We start from the raw sequence: 20,795 nt of genomic DNA, 5'->3' as shown, positions 1-20,795 counted from the left end.
CACAAAAGCCAACCTGTTTCTAAAGCGCTAATTTCCAGTTTCAAATACTGTTTTGGGTCACTGAAAGTGAAGCAGGGACTTTTGGCTTTCAAGCAGACATGAGGTGATAAGTAGCTTGTCTCTTTCATTCCTGTTGCAAGGCTAAGCTGGCTTCAGCAAAGGATGCTGCACAGGAAGGAAGGACTTGTATAAAGTAGACTGGGTGTTCACATGATGTATTCATTACATAACACTATTGCCGCTTCAGTGATGCCTGTTTTTTGCAAACTGCTAGTTCAGCATCAAGGCTGCAATCCTAACCCCTTATTTGAGAGTAAGCCCCATTTCAATTCAGTTGATTGACAAACATTTGTAAACCACTTAGTCACTCCTTTAGAGTTTTTTCTCAGTATTAACTTCTCAGTAGATATGCCTAGTGCAAAATTTTATGATTCTCTTCGAAAACTATACCAGCATACTGGAAAATGTGGTAACCGCCTTTAACCAAAAATACCTTTAGTCCACCTTGTGTTCAATTAGAAATCATATTTGAAAGGGATGAAATCTGTAAAAGCCACTACTGTTAGAATAGTGTTAAGGTAAGTGGAGTGAGTACATTGCAAATTCAGTTCACAGATTACCCAAAACCAAACCTAGTTTTAGCATCACTTGTACATTCAAAAGAAAGTACCAACCAATCAAACCTCCCTTATGCAACCCATGGATACAGTTGCCTTCAAAAGTACTGCATGCCTAAAATGTGAAGTGGTCCTTAGAAACTGGAACCCTCTGTATTGGTACCTAGCTATGCTTATCTTTTAAAGAAAAATTGCAGTAGTTTAAATATTTATACTAAAATAGCGTAACCTGAACTCAGAAATAAAACTGAAACACCAAGTCATGTATACATTCCTACCTTGAAACTGAGATGAGCATCCCACCACATATTTTGACTATATGAGGAACAATGGAGAAGGGTAAGGGCACAAAAGAAGCAATTACTTTTTCAGGTCCTATGGCTTTATAAATAAAGAAAAAAAATTTGTTTGCAAAAGCAACTGGATTTATTTATATCAACTATACACTCTAGAATATGAGTACAAATAACTTTATTTTTAAAGAGAGCGAATATGAGTAGTGTGACAAAATTAGAACCACCTTTAAATGCTACTGTGCTCTTAAAGCATTTTATTCAACGGACTATATATACAGGTTTGTATTGCTATGATCTGTATATAATCTATAAAGATAATTACCCACTTTAAAAAAATCATCTCATTTTTACAGAATCTTAAGTCTGGTGAATCATTCTGTAGCTTCATAGGTGCTCTTCAGTGCTGATCAGATGCTAAACATATTTACATAGTTAAAATACAACCTCACTCTACAATTTTCTTATAAAACAGCAGGTAAGGAGTAGATGTAGATGAGGAAATGGGGGACAGAAGATTGAGAAAGTCTTTTTCCTCTGTAACTTTCACTTCGGAATCATCAAAAAGTAGCCATTTCCCCTCATACTCTTTCAAGCTCTGCATTATATGCATTGCTTTATTTTCTAGTCCAATAGCAGGATCAGTTTGCTCACAGCGTTCAAACTCTGCAACTCCTTTAGCATGGCTATGCTCTGCATTTTTAGTTTCAGTGACTATGTTAGCCATCATCTCAGAATGGGTTGCTTTGTTGCTTGGCAAATCACAGTTCAGCTTGCTTTTTTGTCCTCCAAGAAGCCCCACAGCTTCTATATTCTTTTTGTTCAGTCCTTTGTTAGGCTGAGCACTTCCACTGACTCTAAAGGAGACCTCACCGTCGTCATAGTCCTCAGTGACAGCTCTTGCTTCTTGTTCATTCAGTGGCTCTGGGTGAATTTTACAAAATGGATCACTTATTAAATTGTCCTTGTCCAATTCCAAGCTATCCAAATTTGTAATTTTAACAGAGGCTGTGTAGTGCCCACTGCTGATTGTAATACCACTGTGCATCACTACAGCAAACAGTCCATATATTTCGTTGCCTGGGTTTATGCTCCAGTCATCCAAAGACAGCTTGAGAGGTGTCTGTAAAGGAGTATTTATCTTGGACAGCCCACCGTAACAATCAAACCTTGGGGAGAAATGTAATAAATAGATTATGTTGTCACTTTGCACCGCTCCTTTAAAAAATAAAACTTTTAAATTTTAAAATTCAGCTAGTTTGCTTTCCTGTTGCTCTAGGATATCAGTCACTCTTAAACTTGGATTCTCTTAAAATTGCATTATCACCAAGTAATACTGCAAACATTGAGCCAAAATGAGGTACTCTAGTGCTTAGCTTTTAGATCTCCAACATATTAAGATACTGTACTTAATTTCTTGCTGTAACAAATCAAGTGACTGAACATCAGCAACTTTTTTCATTTTTTTAAACTATTACAAAGAAAAATTAATTTTTTTTGACAATTAGGTATTTCAAAAGACAGCCCAATAGGTAAGCAATTTGCATAGCTATTTCTGAATAAGCACTACAACAAGACACCAGCTAATTTCTCCCCATGTCTTTGCACTTACAAACTGTAAAATAATTTCATGTTTCGCAACAGTGAAATTCATATTGGGGACAGTTGAGAGAATCCACTCAATAGATAATTCAATTTCAGATATGCCTTTAATTTACACTTAAACTTCCAGTAAAATAACAGCAGGAAATGTTTTTATTACAATCCACTGGTTTTTGCCTGAGGTATCTAATGTTTGAAAGCTTACAAAAGATAGTCTATAATTATATGCTGATTGGTGTTTAAATAGCAAGAAAAGCCATACAATAGTGGAAAATTAAGAACAGGGTTTATTTGGCAATATATTTTATGCATTATGAACATAACCTAAATAATTATAATGTGGGACTACAGTGGAAGAGATACTTGTTTTAAAATATTTGTTAAGACCTTCCATAAGATACAAGAAACAGTGGGAAGAATAGGATACATATTCTAACACACATTTATTAGTAGATAGATCTTAATCATATAAGTCTTTTGAGAGTTTGCAACTGGTGAAAAAAATAATGGCAAATAAGCCAAGACAATTGATTCTCACCGTGCCTAGAAGCAATCAAGGAAGTTACCCAGCAGTCTTTCCTGGCTAATGGGGTGCTTGCTAGTTTAGGCACACTCGCATAAAATACTATTATTGTACTATTGCCTAATTTATTTTTATTTCTCTAGACAACTGTCCACTTTGTAGTATTTAGGTCTGCTTTAGCACAGTCTACCTGTTGAAGAAAATATTCATCACCAGGTGAGTAGAATTTAATATTGGCTGCTTTCCCAACAAAGCGCGAGTTACAAGAAAGTACTTGACTGTGACCAAAGTAATGACAATGAAGCACATGACTTTTATTTTAGAAGGAGGATTTTGCTTAAAGGTACATGCACACTAAGGGAGCAATCCTCTGGAAGCACGCTGATGTAAATTAAGCCACTGTAAAATTACAGCAGATGCAAACTCCATTAAGCAGCAGTGCTGCTACTGCCAAACCTGGTTGAGGGAAAACAAGCCTTTTAAAAATAAGTGTTCTACACTAGGTTGCCAGGTCATGTGACTGAGCTGGATGAGCTTAGAATCCAGCCTTCCTTAGTCCTGCCCCACTACACCCCGTTTTGAGGACTAACACCAGCTTCAGCTTAGGCGGGTTAAGCAATTTACACCTTCATATATTTGGCTAAACTAGGATTGGGAGATCCACTGCATCCTGAGCTGCTTGTCCTGGCAGATCTTGCCATAGGAGGGATATTTGCATGCATACAATTTGGAATGAGCTGTAAACTTTTAACACTCCATATGGTCTAATTATTTTTTTATTTCAAAAGTAGTAGCAAGAACAAATAATTTTAGGCACACCATTTCTGGAAGTCTTTGTGTACCTATATGTATCTGCCCTCCCTGCATTCAGAAACACTGATCACACAAGATCCCCATGAGTGTATATCTTTGTTGTTGAGGATGTAAGAAGCTGCAGGATATGTCCCACTGCTCTCTCTCCCTTCATGCTTAGAGGAACTGAGCTACTGTGCAAATTCCATGGGAAGCACAATCTCAACAGTATATTTTGGGATACCTAACAATATAGTTCATGCTCTTCTTTCCAGAAGTTAAATTCACTTGATGTGGGTTCCATTTTATTATTTTATATTTGTGCAAAGTTTTACTTCCAGTAGTCAGGTTGTTCAATGTGGTTTATTCACTATACTCACTCTAATCCTCTAGCCGCGAAGCACTTCAAGTGGATGGTTATAACTTCAGGCATTTTGTCAAATAGAAGACTGCGTTCAGCTTCTGTGTAATGACGACAGTTTTCACAGAAATATTTATCTTCTCCCACAATCCTCTCCATTGAAGCAAACTGGGAAATTGCCCACTTCAGAGTCTTCACTTCTGTTTTGGGATCTGGAGAAACTACAAAAAAGTTGCTTATATTTAGTTTGCCCAATACTGTAAGCAGTTAAATACAAATCAGGTTGTTGACCACGATAATGAGTGCAGGACATGTGAGTAAATGTTTTAAAAAGTGCCAGAATCCTAGAGAATTACACACCGAATTACACATCAGGGTTCCAAAGCTTATGCTCTGCTGTGATCTCATGACTCTCCAAAGCCAATTCCTAATCTCCATACTTCAGCACAACCAAACAGAAGGCAGTTTCTTTAAGGTGGGGAATGGGTTTAACACCATCCTAGAAACCTGCAGAATCCTAGAGCCATGCACCCTTCCATATAACTAAGACCTGTATTATAGGAAGTATCTGTCTTGCGTAGATTGCCATGCTTCATTTCAGCACGTTACAGACTGGTATGACCACACATTTCTAAGCAACCAGAATGGGGACATTTTATAGCAGGCATAGGCAAACTCAGCCCTCCAGATGTTTTGGGACTACAACTACCATCCCTAGCTAACAGGACCAGTGGTCAGGGATGATGGGAAATGTAGTCTCAAAACATCTGGAGGGCAGTTTGCCTATGCCTGTTTTATAGGATAACAATATTCACCAACTGAAATACTATACTGAGCACATTCACATCAACCACCCCTCTGGCACACACCTATTTCTTCTCTCAGAAGGTTTGATCAGTGTGGTGCAACTGCAAAAAGGCTAATGCAATTTTGGGGCTGTATTCAAAGAATCTTAGTTTCTAAATAACAGTGTCACCTTATTCTGTACATCCAAGGTACTATGTCCAGTTTTGGGTGTTGTGCTTTTAAAGGGCATATAAACAAATTGGAATTGGTTCAGTGGAGGATAATGAAATATGGAAAACAAGGCCTATGAGAAAAAGTTGGAGAAACTTGGTATGTTTCACCTGGAAAAAAGACATATTTATTTAGAAAACTTATGCCATACCCTTCCAATGCATCTGCATCTTCCAAGGTAGCTTATATTTTATTAATGCCATGAAAAAAATTAAAAAGCACAGAAATGCAACCAAATCAGCAGATGAAAACATTCTAAGAAAAATGTAACAAACCAACCAGATACTTGTAGGGCTGTCATACAGAAGAGAGCAAAGACTTGATTCCTAAAGTAGTGACCTTAAGTTACAAGAGTTACTGTACATTAAGTTTGACAGTGGAACAAAATTACTGGGAAGGGGCCCTTGCTCTTGGGAGCTGAATAGCAATCTCTGCTGGGGGAAAGCTGTAACTCTGAATTTCCTTCATCAAGCAGAGGGTTCACTAGCAGATCTACAGCACAGAAGGGGAACTCCAGCACATGGGCCCAATTAGGCCCAGCAGGGATCCTAACTTCACTCACAGTACTGTTTTCCCCAAACCATGCCCACCTGCCCCACCCTTGGCATCAAGTGTAAGCTGGGAAAAAGCGGTTTCCAAGAAAATGGTTGCATATGTACTTTAAAAGGTAATGTCTGTCAGCACCCATCAGGTGACAAGTTGTCAAGATACAACTTAAAAAATAATAATAAAACTATATATAGAAATGTACACCCAGAATTTAACTATAGTTGGCAAGGAAAGTATGCATACTCCTACAAAACACAGGCATGTGAATCACAGGCATACTTAAAATTTACTGTGGTTTATACTTACTTTCAGAATTCTCTTCCGTTTTTGACAGCTCTTCTTTTTGCACTGGCACACTAATATCTTGAAAGTCTTCTCTTCTCTCAGTGAAACTCTCACACTCTAAACATCGTGTTCGTAACACCAACTGACCCTGGAAGAGTCTCTCCACTAAATCGAAGACAGCTATCTCTGAACCTAAGGTAAAGCACATACCAGATTAGGTTAAACTCTTTTCCTGAATAGATATTATCAGAGTTCTCTGAATTTCATCATCTTACTGCAGCTCCTCGTACTGCATATGACACTACTCCCCCAAATCCCATATCTTTGAGCAGCTGAAACAGCAAGAGGAAATGTTCCAAAGTATAGTTCAAAAACTGTATGCCAAGGCAGGAAGTTCCATCCACAGCTCTTTGGATCTCTTTAGATCCCACTCCACATGAGCTATGTAGTTCTTATTAGGAACTTCAATTATTAGGCACTACACTGGGGGTACATTCTTGATATTGAACCCGCTAATGTCATTGCAGCCCTATCTTTTAGATGCAACCAGCACACCCCTAAGCATGTTTACTCAAAAAGGAGTATGAGAAGAAGAAACATTCATTATGTAGGAAACAGTTTTCCATAGGGCAAGATAAAAGATCCCTTAGCATACAGGCTTAACCATTCCAGGCCGCTTCTTACATCTAAAGAAGAACTTTACCAATCTACCCCTACAAAGAAATCCCAGTATTTTCAGTTTTTGTTTTAAAAAATACTAAAACTATTGATTTAATTTTCATTAAGTTAAATCCAGAAGTATTAGAAATGTTAAAACACTGGCCTTCTTTGTATTACATTTTGGCTTGTTATATTTGCCAACTCAGATCTACTTAACCCAGCCCTGCAATATGCCACTGTTCTGCTTGCTTAGGGCAAGTATCAGCCATCTTTGCTTTGCCCTACAAGAAAGCTACACTGCTAGAACTAAACATCTATCTCAATCTCTTTCCACCCTGTGTCCCACCATGCATAGTTAATGTCAGGAGAAAGTGAGACACAAAACCCAGCCACGAAACATGATTGGGTTAGTAGTCTTGCTCCTAGGCTTACAGCGCTATCCTAAAATGTTTACTCAGAAGCCTATTGAGTTAAATGATGTTTATTTCCTAGTATATAACATACAACTGTAGCCACAACTGTAGCCACAAAACATGTACAGCCCTCATAGCTTTGACTGTGGGAAAAAAAGAAAAAGAGCCAAGCCAAGGAGGCAATTCATGTGACTTGTTCCATCTCTTCTACCACTATGAAAACACAAAAATGTGGCCAGGTGATCTCAGCAAACTGGGCACACACACAAGTTACTCATAAGGCTAACCTCTCTGGCATTGTTTTTCAATTTCTTTTTCGGCAGTGCCTTCAATAGATGATGGATCACAATAGTCTTCCGTTCCTTGGCTGCCATTTTCACACTTGCGGAAACTGTCTGTGAATCCAGAGTTTTCTATTTCTTTAACAGGCTCTTTGAACCCCAAGTTTGTTGTCAGCTTGCCCAAACTACAAAATTTGGACAGAATGCTAGGTTGCTTGCTTGAAGATTTTAACCAATTTAATCGAAGTCTGGATTTTTTATGGGTTGGTTTTGTATTTTCATTTTCAATGCAATGCTTAATGGTTGCTTCAGATTGATTTTCTAGTTTTTCCTCCAGGGCTTTTCTCTTTGACCTGGTCCGTCTCTGATTCTCTTCTATTCCATTTTTTTCTTTGGAAACTTTGGATTTTTTCTTTTCATTCCCATCCTCTGTATCATTTTTTCTTTTTGCATTTCCGTTAGTTTTATCTTCACCATCCTCAATAGCTTGGTCAGAGATCAAACTGACATCTTCCTCAACAATACCAGTACTGCCAATATCCTCATTAGTAGTTTTCTTTAGTTCAGCTGTGGGCTCTTCTAGTGATCTGGGTTTCAGTTGTTCCTTCAACAGCTGACATGTTTCTTGGATATGTCCCAATATACACTGCAATACTTCTTGGGCATCATGTTGCAAGTATCCCTCATACATGGGGTTCAGTTCCCTTAAAATAAAAATGCAACACATTACCTAATATACACAGTCAAAAAATAGCTTAATGACACAATTTAGACAGGGATTCATGAGCATAACCAAATTTGGCAGGTGCCCTTCTTGGTAACACATTTTAAGTACAATTCAAGTTACTACGCTATGTTTGGGGGATCCAAAATTAAAATGAGGAGGTAGATGTTCAGCTTCATGAAGTTGCTCAGTTTTGCAGGCTATTATGTATTTAGAATTATGGAGATATACTTTTGTAAAAACTGGTATATTACAGATAATTTAATATTTTTGCCTATCAGTCATTTAAATTTGACTGATATGAGAGATCACAGAACAGGTTCAAACTCTAATCTGCATTGTTGCTGAGCTACCTCACATTATCAAGTGACTAGAAATGAACACATCTACTGTAAGAAGGAGCTGGAATAACATATTTGTGAATAGGAATAATTCAATAAACTTAAAAGGCTGTCTTCCTGTAGCAAATTACAAGATTCCATATAATTTGCTTCAGAAATAGTTAGAAACACATCTTTTGTACCTAAGCGTATTTAGTAGTCTTCTTGGCTGAGTTGCAAGTTCATCTGTGTATTTATCAGAATTTAAGAGAAAGCTGGCCTGAAGCTGTTCAACTGAAACAATCAAGGAGTGTAAACTGCAGACCAATTCATAGCTTGCAAGAGAATCTTCTTTAATTCCCCCCTGTAAAGACAGAGAAAATAAGTGTTTGGATTTGGAAGTTAATTTTCTTGCCTTCTTTTTAGCTAGTTACTTAATTTTATAATCCTTTATCATAATATTAATGTGTTTACTTTCGATGATACAAACTTTCAAATGTATAAATGTTATCATCATTGTACTGGTATTAGGTTGTTATTTACTTAATGCCAAAGACTAAAGTCAATTAAATGACCCTTTTACTGTCTGAAAGTGACTATAGAACTACCCTAACAAACGTATCTTTATTGTGCTTCAGTCCTAATTCTATGCCATACCATATAAAAAGATACCATATAAGGCATCATCTGTCTATCCTGGAAGACATTTGACTAGTTCTAAAACAAGGGTGAGGAACAACCAGCATGCAGATGTCCTACTTTGACCCACAAGGTCATTTCCTGCAAACCATGTCCGCCTGCCGCACATCTGACATCACATAAGACACCAGGTATAGACAGCTACTATTGAACAATCAGAATCTTAAAGTGAGTTCCCCAAAACGCCTTTGCAAGCAGGGCTGCCTGTTAGCATCAATATGCTGATGGAGGTGACTTCCCACCCACCTTCCAGCCTTATAGCAAGTGGTTTCAATGCAAACTGGTTTGTGCTAATGGGGCAAGCACCTCTAAAGGCATGCTGAGTCTAAATTACCCTGCTGCAGAAGTGACATCTTTCATAATAAACTTTCTTCCAAAGGAAGGAGCAAAAGTAATTTGTTTATATTGAACCCATGATATACTAACTTTTGTTATGTACAATATGCCCAATAATAGACAATATGGTCTCACCTTATCAGTGTCACCTTTTAAGCTTTCCTTCTTGTTTGTAATTATATTAAATAGTTGTTTCACTCCAGTCTTAAAGCCAGGGCAAAAATAAAGCACCTAAAATAGGAACAAGACATGCAGTACAATGAAGGAAAACAGAATTTGTGAAACACATATTTAGCTATATATTTGTGTGATGTAGCAGAATGAGTATTTCACTTAGATCAGGGAGGCCTGCTTTCAAATCCCTGCTAAGTCATGAAGGACACTATTTGACCTTGGACGAACTGCTAGATGGCCTGATTCACAAAAATCATATCCTGGCTTATGGGTGTATATAACACCTTTGCAACCAAGCCAAGATAATAAGCTAACTTCAAACCATAGCTTAATATCTCACAAGTCATTAACCATAGGTTTCCAGGCTCATGTATAACAGAAATCTATTTTTATAAACAGAATATTGAACTGCTTAGCCATTTGCTGAGTGGGTAGAACAAAAGGGCATGGAAGGGTTATGCCACTCATTATTAACTAGCTTATTAAGCCATTTATTTGATTGTGTAGCAAGATGATAATTGTAGGATGACCCAGTGCATATGCCACTTTTGAGTTCCTTGGAGGGATGGGATACAAATTTAGAAGTTGGCATCAACAGATGTAATTGTAGATAAACAGAAGTGAATAAATAAGTCTAAATATATATCTGTTACAAAATAAAACAGGACCAAACTGTCAAGATAAATCTTAAACCTATGTCTCTATGATGAACAAGTGTCAGGCCTTAATAAATTGCTGAGTATATAAGGTGTTAATAGTAAAAGACAGGTGGTCATAACTACATCCGATTATTCTGAAATCTGATTAGTCACACCTCGGGCTGAAGTAGCTTTGGGATGAATATTTTCGGGTTGCACTCTGCGGCGACCCAGAAGTAATGGAGTGCATTACTTCCGGGTTTAGCCACTCACGCAAATGCTCAAAATGACGTCACGTGCATGCGCGGAAGCAGCGAAATGCGACCTGCGCACTCGCGCCTTACGTTTACTTCAGGATGCGAACGGGGCTTCAGAACAGATCCCGTTTTTATCTAGAGGTACCACTGTATACTGTTATTTTTAAAAAGTGTTTTACAGTACATTGGTTCTTAAGAACTTTCCCTCTGCCCCACTGTTTCATTCATGTTGTTTGAGTATTATTTCTAAATGCCATATACTGACTTCAAAGTTCTCATATTATTATTTTTTTAAGGTTTCATCCGTTACAAAAAAACAAACTCAAACAGAAATAAAGCTATGCTACATAGCTTGTGTATCCAAGTTTTCTCAATCTGCTTTGATTTTGGAACTCCAATCTCCTGACAAGGCCTGGTTATCAATAGGCAGGTGAAACTGTTTTGATCTAGCAGACGTTTGGACAAAGGAGGAATAGTGGGTCAAGCTACTGCAGGTTTTATCAGTGCTATGGTTTTACTGTTGTTTTCATGTTTAGTTTTCCTTGTTTTCCCTTTGAGCTAGGTAAAGCAAGTATTTTTAAAGCACTTCGTCTGAAAATGTGAAGTTAAAAGAGAATGGCGTGACTTTTGATGGATTATACTCATAGTACAGCCTCTTCAAATACGCCTCGTTTTAATATTTTGCAAACCATACTAAGAAAACAATATCCTAGAGCCTGCCACATACCTTCAATGTTTGTACAATGTATTTGTTACACAACTTATGTCCATCAGGACATAAGATGGAAAAGGATGATTATAACAAAAAGCAAATTGCGCAACTTATGAGTATGTGCTGAAACCTGGTCAGTGCCTGCACGGGAGACCTCCTGGGAACCACCAGTATGCTGCCGTGGGTTCCATGACAAAAGATGGAATATATATGGAATGAAATAAATTTTAATATTGTGCAATGGGTCTCCAATAAGAGAAAGGTAAAAATCTTGCTCTCTACAGCCTCTTTCCTCTGTTGCCTCCTTCATGCAGCACACATAAATACCTACCAAGTAAGCTTTTAATTCCCTTAATTCACACAAAATTACTTTAGACAACACTATATTTTTAACCTGTTATGAACTTACCTGAAGTATACTGTTAAGATAACACGTGTTACCAAGATTGTTCAAGCCCACGAAAGGTAGCATGTTGTCTTTCTTCTCACAGCAGATAGGCGACGGTGAAAGTGGCTGTGTTGCAGGAACTACCTGGTCACTGTCATACAAAAAAAGATATTTTATTCCAAAATACACATGTGCAAGATGTCTTCTAAATTTAGAAATTTACCTATTACTAAAATACTGTTTCTTAATCCCTGCTGTATGTAGTAAGGTAAACGGTAAAGGACCCCATGACAGTTAAGTCCAGTTAAAGGCAACTATGGGGTTGCAGTGCTTATCTCGCTTTCAGGCCGAGGGAGCCGGCGTTTGTCCACAGACAGCTTTCTGGGTCATGTGGCCAGCATGACTAAAACACTTCTGGCACAACAGAACATGGAAACCAGAGCGCACGGAAACACCGTTTACCTTCCTGCCGCAGAGGTACCTATTAATCTACTCGCACTGGTATGCTTTCGAACTGCTAAGTTGGCAGGAGCTGGGACAGAGCAAGGTCTATACCACTGAGCCTCTTGGGCTTGCTGATCTGTAGGTTGGCAGTTTGAATGCCCACGACGGGGTGAGCTCTATGTAGTACCACTATTGAGGTACCACATAAAAATCACACTCCAAAAATAATGAATTAGCCATCTCTAACTGTACAATAAGATAATTAAAGTACAACAATTATAAGTACAAAAATATTGTATTGATAACTCTTGTGTTTTCCTTGACAACATAACAGATTTCTTTCTGGCCAAGAATTCTTCAGCGGCTAAAGTATTATCATCCCACGGAAGCTCCCGTTTTCACAGGAGTATTAGGCCAACAATATACTGTATGGCCATAATTAGACCAGGATTTAAAGTTTATTCCCAGTGGAGCCTATTGAATTAGTTTTTCATTTTGACACCTTAATCTATTTTTTTTTAAAAAAATAAAGTATTTTCTCGTATGGAAACAAACTGCTAAAGTGTAAGAAACCTGCAATCAAGAATGAAGGTGTGCAGCACAATCTTGTGTGTAGAAGTTAATCACACAGAATACAGTAGTTCTTCCCATTACATATTCTTAGGCCTGTATCCTTTAAAACCTTTCTACCAAATTTAATGTTTTAAACAAACAGTTCACTTTTTGTTATTCCACCCAAAGCAGGCTCTGTAGGGTACTCTCTATCCAACTCTGCTAAGACCTTTGACAGAAAGAAGTTCAAGGTCTAGTACATTCCTAAATCTCTTCCACTGGGCTCAATGGAGTTTTGAAAACTTAAACTTGGGTTGTATTATGCCTGTTCTACCCTCAATTAGCATAGAATGTATGTAATGCTACCTATATACAAAACAAATTGTCACCAAGATAGAATACCAGTAATCAAACTGATTTCAGTCATAATCCATTATGTTAACAGCCTACCATTAGTCTTCTGTTAGAAAACATTGAATGCCAACTGAAGGCTGGGGTATACAAAAGCCAATGCAAATATGTGTAGTTACAGTAATTAAGCACAGCCAGTAAGATTTTGCATAACTGATATAGTAAGATACAGAACTTTAAGCATACACTAACACAAATATAGAAATGGAGATCCACCAAAATGCCTTTAAAAGTTCTCTGCACATTGTTATGAGTTACTGAAAAATAAACGCTTACATACATTTCAGAACATTCATATTCTGAAGTCTTTTGCTCATTTTCTGCCGATTCTGCAAAATCCAGAGCTCTTTTTGTTTCCCTTTTCTGAAAGAACTTCAGTGAAAGTCTGCTTCTTTTCGTGGGGGTGCCTCTTGAAAGCCCGCTACTGTCACTGGGCAGCACGCCTGGCATTTTCCCCCCTCACCAGAGAACGCCGAGGGACGAACGCGACAAAACTGCAACCTGTAGTCATGCCTGTCAAAAGCATATAAAACACCACGTTTGTATGTTTTGTAAGCGGCAGCGTGTATTGTGACGACACAGCTTCACAAGAGCAACCGGAGCACACGCCGAAGTGGGCCGGGAAACACAACTGCGCTTTGATTAGCGCGCGATGTAACTCAAAGCTGCGACCGCTTAATACAAAGTTCCCTTTGACCTAGACATTAAAAGCCGGCGGCTTCTGAACTTTTTTTGTTGTTGTTAAGGAGAAGCGAAACAGTGCAGGAATCTGACGCTACCGGCCAGGGCGGAAATCCTATTTACTGGAGACTGAAGCCCCAGGTTAAGACTTAAGAACGTCGGGATGTCGTTACTTTTCCGGTACACAAACCCGCGGCATCTCCCCCTCCGCCCCGCCCTAAGATTTGAGGGCAGCTCGAGAAACGACCCCCCCCCAAAAAAAATACTCTCGGCCCGTTACTTTCCTTGCTGCGACAAAGATGAAAACCTTTCATAGGAGGGAAGCAGACACGCTCCCCCTGCACAGACACCACGGGCGGAGCCAAGGGGAAGGGGGGAGGGCAGCTGCCCCCCCAAATCAATAAAAAATACTTAACTGAGGTTCCGCATCCCCCCGTTTCAACACGAAGCCTGGCTCCGCCCGTAACAGACCAAATAAAAAAACCCGCAGCGGAGAGTTCCGTAGCGCGCCTTCCAACTAATTTTCGCATCAAGGGTGAAAAGGAGGGGGAGCGAAATATTCCCTGAAGCTCCCCTCAAGCAGGCAGGCAGGGCTGCGGCTCAAAGTGCCAGAGAACCAGCGGCGGCCCGCAGTCCTTCCCTCGGACCCCCCCCCCCGGGGAACGAGGCGGCGGTAAAGGCAGGCAGAGGTGGCCACCCGTCGCCTGGAAAGAAACGCGCGCCCCCGCCCGCCCGCTCATGGTGGCGCGGCCGCCGCATCTCCTCACCCGCCGCCGCTACATCCTCCTGTCCTGGCCAGGTCCCCGTGGGCGAGGCGCGGGAGGGCGCTGCCCCGGAATAGCCCCTTCCCCAGCTGCTCTATAGACTGAGGGGATCTGGGGTCCCTCCAAGCTCAGTCACACACCCACCCGCCCACGACGGGAAACTTGGCGCGTTTTGCACACAGCCAGGACCCCTCGTTCCCCCACCGCGTTTCTCGCGCCGGGCGACTCGGGGGTTGTCCTGAACGGATGCCGGTTTGATAATACCCGCGGTCACCGCCCGCTGAGGTGGTGAAAAGTTCGGCGAACTGCCTCCCTAGATGGTTTGAGGCTCGACCCCGCTTCTGGTGAAAGCGAAATCGCTGCCTCCCTGCCTCCCTCGTTCTTTTGGGCTCAGGCGGGTGGCTTGGACAGCTCGGAAGGGTCCTCGCGGAAACGCGCGCGTGCAACGGTAGAGGCCCGGCTAGAAAGCTTAAAGCCCGCCGCCAACAGGAGACGGATGGAAGAAAAGGAAATACGAATCGGCCCCCCCCCCCCGCTCCGTCGCTTGACCAATCGCGGCCTGCTTTGACTAGCCAATCGCTTTACCCGCAAGGCCAGAAGAAAAGCAGAGTGCTGTTTTAAAAGTGACAGTGTAACGGTTGCTGGGACGCAGAGGCCTGAAGAAACGTCGGGGAGAAAAAAAGGCGCGAAAGGGGAAACTAGTGGTGTCGTAGATCTATTAAAAAAGTGTAGACTCACACGCGCTGGCGATTTCCGTTTTGACATTTAATGCTCGTTTTGGGCTTCTCGGAAGTGAAGGCGAGAAGTATCTGCATCATGTTGACACAAGAACATCTGCAATGCAATTGACTACAGCAATTGCAATGCAATTGACTATAGCAATTGCAATGCAATTGACTACAGCAATTACAGGCGAGCCAGTAATGATCAGAAAATAAGCAGCAGTGAGGAGGAGGAGCCAACTTGGCCAATCTGCTGCCCTACAAATGTTGCAACTCCTATCAGCCCCAGTCAACATCGCCAAATACCTGGCCTAAGGCTAAAATTACTCCTTCGCAACAGTTAAAAAAAGAGATCAAATACCTGGCCTAAGGCTAAAATTGCTCCTTTGCAACAATTAAAAAAAGAGATCAAACCACTCTTTCCTTAACGAAAACTTGTGAAAGGAGGCCGACACATTGGTAGTAGTAAGACTGAAAGATCCCTGTGGGCTGGAATATGCCCTCTCATAAAACTGCTTTGGGGTCAGGGAAGAAAGAGGAAAACAGGATTAGGGTGATTGCTTTGATTATACAACTTGCCTCCAATGCAGACAGCTTCTGCTATGATCAGCTTTGCAAGCCCTTCACCCAGCGTTGCCATTCTACCACCAGGGAGTCGGAGGGACTTCAACACTGTACTACTTTGCAGGATTGTTGTAAATTCCTCTTTCGGTCTCAGCAATTAATCTGCAGTATTAATCGGATTTTGTTCGTGACTAGCCATTCCCTCACAGATCTCCACATTCAGGCCCCAGCAATAGGGAGATAACAGTGTCCTGACCTGTATTTGCAGTTGGATTGGCAGGATGTATTATAAGTGTTTAGAATCGAAGACCCACAACCTTCTCACCTTTTAGAAGATCAGCAATTTCACATTTGAGTTATTTGAGAACTCTCAGGTGGATGGCATTGGATCCCATATTATCCAAGGATACCCTTCATCCCCTAAAGAAAATGAATGTACAGTAAGTCCCAATATTTCCCTTTCACAGCCTTTTGTGGGGAATGTCCAGTTGGTCATTTCTGTGCCGTGTAGACTGTGCCATAGAAACTTTAGTGAGGAACGTTGCTGGGGCAAACAGTTGATATAATAGGGGAAGATCAACAGAATAGTTTGGTCAATATAGGTTCGGGTGGGGACTGATGTCAGAATTCAATAGGAAAGCCTTTTCAAAAGGCAAATAGAAACTTATCAGATAACACTGCCTTATACTACAGTGGTACCTCAGGTTAAGTACTTAATTTGTTCCGGAGGTCCGTTCTTAACCTGAAACTGTTCTTAACCTGAAGCACCACTTTAGCTAATGGGGCCTCCCACTGCCACCACACGATTTCTGTTCTCATCTTGAAACAAAGTTCTTAACCCGAGGTATTATTTCTGGGTTAGCGGAGTCTGTAACCTGAAGCGTATGTAACCTGAGGTACCACTGTATTTTCAAAATTTTGACTTGGGCTTGAATTTTGCCATATCAAGGGATGGGAGGTGAATCTGATAAATGGAGCCTTTGGTCTAGGGCAGCCTTCCCCAACCTGGTGCCCTCCACATGTCTTGGACTACAAGTTGCATCAACCTCAGCAAACTGGAGGGCACCAGGGTGAGGAAAGCTGCTCAGTGTTAGAACACATGATGTGTAGTCATAACCTGTTTTGTTCCATTTTAAGCAATACATGAATCTAATGGGCCCCTACTTTGGGTTGTTGTTTTCTTTGGGGGGGGGCGTATTTTATGCCCCAGTCATTTCTGACAAGTGTAAACTCCAATATCATGCATTAAGAAAATAGTATATCCTTTGTGGCGGGTTCCTTGAATAGGAAGAATGGTACAGTATATGAAAGACAAAAAGGTAGAAACTAGATATGGGAGTGTGTTTAAACAGATCTTCCCTGTCTCCACTAGATGGTGCTCATATTGTGTGTGTACTGTATTTAAAACACAGCAGCCAGAATTATCACACTATGTTCCTCAGCTTACTATTACAGTGGTACCTCTGGATACAAACAGGATCCGTTCCGGAGCCCCGTTCGCATCCTGAAGTAAATATAAGACGCATCTGCACGGGTTGCATTTCGCCACTTCCGCGCATGTGCGGGACATAATTATGAGCGTCTGCACATGCGCGAGCGGTGAAACCCAGAAGTAATGTGCTCCATTACTTCTGGGTCGCCGCGGAGCGCAACCCGAAAATATTCATCCCAAAGCTACTTCAACCCGAGGTATGACTGCATTATTTTTTTACTGGAACTAAACGTTGGGGAACAGAGAAAGTTGAAAGGGGGTATCTACCCTGCGTCCCAGGACTTATTTTCTTTTTTCTCATTCATACCTAACATACACTGACAGCATAGATCACAGCCCTGGATGAGCACCTGAAACCCTCTGGAATTTTGCTACCATTCGGCATAGATTGGGAGTGGCATATAAACACTTGTATGGTTGAAACATAGGAATTCATTGTTTTTAAATGATACACTTGTGAGGGGATTGGGGTAGTCAAACAAAGCTATTGTCTTCCAAAGCATCTACTCTATTCCCAACTCAAGAATGGAAAGTGAAATACTGGTGGACAACAAAAGAGGTTTAAAGACGCTCTCAAGGCACATCTAAAAAAATGTAACATAAGCACTGATAACTGGGAAACACTGGCCTGCAAGTCCTCCAATTGGAGAACAGCTTTTACCAGAGGTGTCATGGACTTCGAAGAAGCATGAACTCAGGGCAAAAATGAGAAACGAGCTAAGAGGAAGGCACGTTTGGCAAACCCTCAACTCCTGCCTGGAAACCTATGCCCCCACTTTGGAAGGACGTGTGGATCTAGAATTGGCCTCCAGAGTCACTTATGGACTCACTGTTAAGACCATGTTCTTGGAGAACAATCTTACTCGGGTATGAGCGATCACCAAAGAAGGAGGAGGAAGAAAGGGTAGTCATTAAAAAGTTATAGTATCAGAATCATTGCAGGGGACACAGGAGTGGTCAGTAAATGTAATTTTGGCATCACAATGGGACAATCACATGAGAGCAATCAGAAAGAATCAATTTAATAGACAAGTTAGAGTGGGGGCCTTGGAGGGCCACAAAAAAAACTTGACATCACAGCATGGGACATATAGGAGCATTCAGCACATTAACAAAAACACAGACTTTTTTTGGAGTGCCTTTGGCATCACAGCATATAACCCACTGAAGCAGTTGCATTATTTATTTATTTATTTATTTATTATTATTATTATTATTATTATTATTATTATTATTATTATTATTGCATTTTTAAAATGACAAATTGAGGAGTCACAAAAAAAACTTTTGGGACTGGATAGTCACAGGCTGTGCATTAGATACCCCTAGAATGTTAACTGGGAAAAACACTCTGTAAATAGTGAATTGGCCCTCTGGAGTTCTGGAAGAGATAAGTTATTCCTTTCAGAACATGGCTTGCTGAAGGTCTTCAGTGACTTCTCTGACATTTTCTGCTTTTAAAGAGTTCTACACAGCACAACAGAGTGATGAAATGGCACCTTTATTTTACAATAGAAAAAAGAACTAAATACAGTATTGTAAACCTGTCAAAGGCAAGACAAAGTGAACATCTGGGGAACACAGCCTTGTTGCATTTAAGATGGACCACACACACACACACACACACACACACACACACACACACACACACATCTTCAGAAGCCCTGAGTTATGTCTCCCCCCACTTTACTCATAAGATGGCTTTCATATTACGCAGACATTGTTTCTTATAAGGGCTTCTGTTTTTTGCAACTCCTTTTCACTGACAGGATTTATATAAGGAAAATGAAATCCCCCATAAGATGAGGATGTAGCTTTGTAAATATTTCATATTCAATATGAAACAGATACATCAGATTCACATACCATCATGCTACACAATGTAAGACTGATCCTGAATGTCAATTTCATTTTTTAAATATAGAAGCCAAGAACTAAAATGTCAACTCAGTACATAACACTTACCTTGGGTGCGGTTTGTAGAAAAGGTAAATACTCAAAAAAAATGTAAATGTATATCAGGGATTTCTTGACCTTGTATTTGCAGTTTAGTTAGGAAAAAAGGTTCAAAGTAAACCCTAAAACTTGCTTCAAGGTGATATACTTAAGAAGGTAGTTCCAATGGTAATATATACAATTGTGTGCAATAGAGGTAGACATATCAATCTATTTCTGGTCTATGTTAGTTTCACATGTGTTCATTGCATGCATATATCTTATTCCAGAATCAATGGAGACAGAGTACTTATATGTGGCCAACTACACATCACCCCAAAAGATGTAGTTTTGAATACAATTTGCATATACCAGTTTACTTATTGAGAGATGCAAATGCAGAAATAATTTCTGTAATAGAAACAGAGTCCATCTCACCATGACTGACAAGGAGACCTGCTCTGTTGGCTGCCCAGGTGCTAACCACTAAGGCTTCCCTTTTTATAACTATCTTTAAACCACATTTGGGCTAGAGAACCTTTCAAATAGAAAACTATCCCCAGGCAGTCTTTCAAATAGAGGGCTTGTCCTATGTAAAAAAGATCATTTGGCTTTCCTAAGCCTAGCACACTAGAAGCTGCAGGACGGAGGTTTCAGTTAAAATATAAGAAAATGTCAGCATTTTCAGATATGAAATTATTCCTGATAAAATATACATATAAGGTGGAATCCCATGTAGTGCTAAGTAACTCATTCTAACAGTGCAAGGATTTTTGCTTGTGTATCCCCTCAATCTGTTCTAGGAGTTCCCCTAACACTCTGAGGAGGGTGTGATGCATGTGTGGGGAGTCCCATTGCACAAGCAGAAAATGTTGCCCAGCATCAGAAAGCAGGTGGTGGAGGGAGCAAACCTGCTTATGGTATGTGCAATGAAAAGTGTTTGGATGGATAAGATTAAACCAGCTCTAATTCTATAAACTTTATAACTGCAGTCTGCAAAAATAACTGCACTTGGAAAACCAAAAGCTCCCCATATACTTTGCCAAAAATAACCACACACAGCGCTTGAAAAGCACAGCTTTCCGGGAGGCAGAATCTTTAAGGAGCTGAAAGGAGTCTCCATTACAAAGCATTACCCCTGCAAGAGAGTCTCCTGCAACCTTTAGTTGTTTCTGTGCTTCACATAAACCATGGAAACTCCAGGCTATTTTAAATCCTACTTTGGCCCCAGGGTATTTCAACATTAAACCTATAAATCTAATAGGCTTCCTGCATTGTCAAAATTATGGTGCGAGTTTTGTGGACACTGTGCAAATTGTACACATACCATATGTTCCTTTATTAACCTCCCTTCTGAGGCCTCAACACTAGGTAGAGACCGCACAGCTGGAAAGACTGCAAAATGCTCTGATTTTCCTGAAGTGCCAGAGTGACAAAATCCATTTGTCTTTGGCAGAGTAGCCTAATTTCTGATCAAATGCCTTCAGATTGTTTTGCTCCTAGAGTTCTGCTAATGAGGGAAGTTTTGTTTCATGTAATGGTCTACAATTTATAAGAAAAGAACCAGCTGTTAAATAGTATGCATGGTG

At 40.3% G+C, this 20,795-nt stretch overlaps 2 protein-coding genes across 2 annotated transcripts in view; one reads left to right on the top strand and one right to left on the bottom strand.

Moving 5' to 3' along the window:
• Positions 1-1,020: 1,020 nt before the first annotated feature.
• USP1 (ubiquitin specific peptidase 1) lies at positions 1,021-15,347 on the bottom strand. The gene is made up of 9 exons (XM_081915771.1): positions 14,497-15,347; positions 13,329-13,561; positions 11,663-11,792; positions 9,608-9,703; positions 8,641-8,801; positions 7,400-8,097; positions 6,061-6,231; positions 4,208-4,409; positions 1,021-2,079 (listed from the first exon to the last, which is right to left on the bottom strand). Exons 2-9 carry the CDS (start codon positions 13,496-13,498, stop codon positions 1,359-1,361), a joined length of 2,349 nt encoding a protein of 782 aa, XP_081771897.1. The 5' UTR covers positions 13,499-13,561; positions 14,497-15,347; the 3' UTR covers positions 1,021-1,358.
• Positions 15,348-15,814: 467 nt separating this feature from the next.
• Positions 15,815-20,795, top strand: part of KANK4 (KN motif and ankyrin repeat domains 4) — a 67,317-nt gene continuing 62,336 nt past the window's right edge. The window contains exon 1 of the mRNA XM_081915700.1: positions 15,815-16,219. The gene's annotated coding sequence lies outside the window, so the exon portion shown is untranslated. The remainder of the gene's footprint in view (positions 16,220-20,795) is intronic.

The sequence above is a fragment of the Podarcis melisellensis genome (assembly GCF_964234715.1).
Source record: "Podarcis melisellensis genome assembly, chromosome: 6".
Classification (NCBI taxonomy): domain Eukaryota; kingdom Metazoa; phylum Chordata; class Lepidosauria; order Squamata; family Lacertidae; genus Podarcis; species Podarcis melisellensis.
Note: the sequence above shows the minus strand (reverse complement) of the source record. Positions and strands in the feature narration are given on the sequence as shown.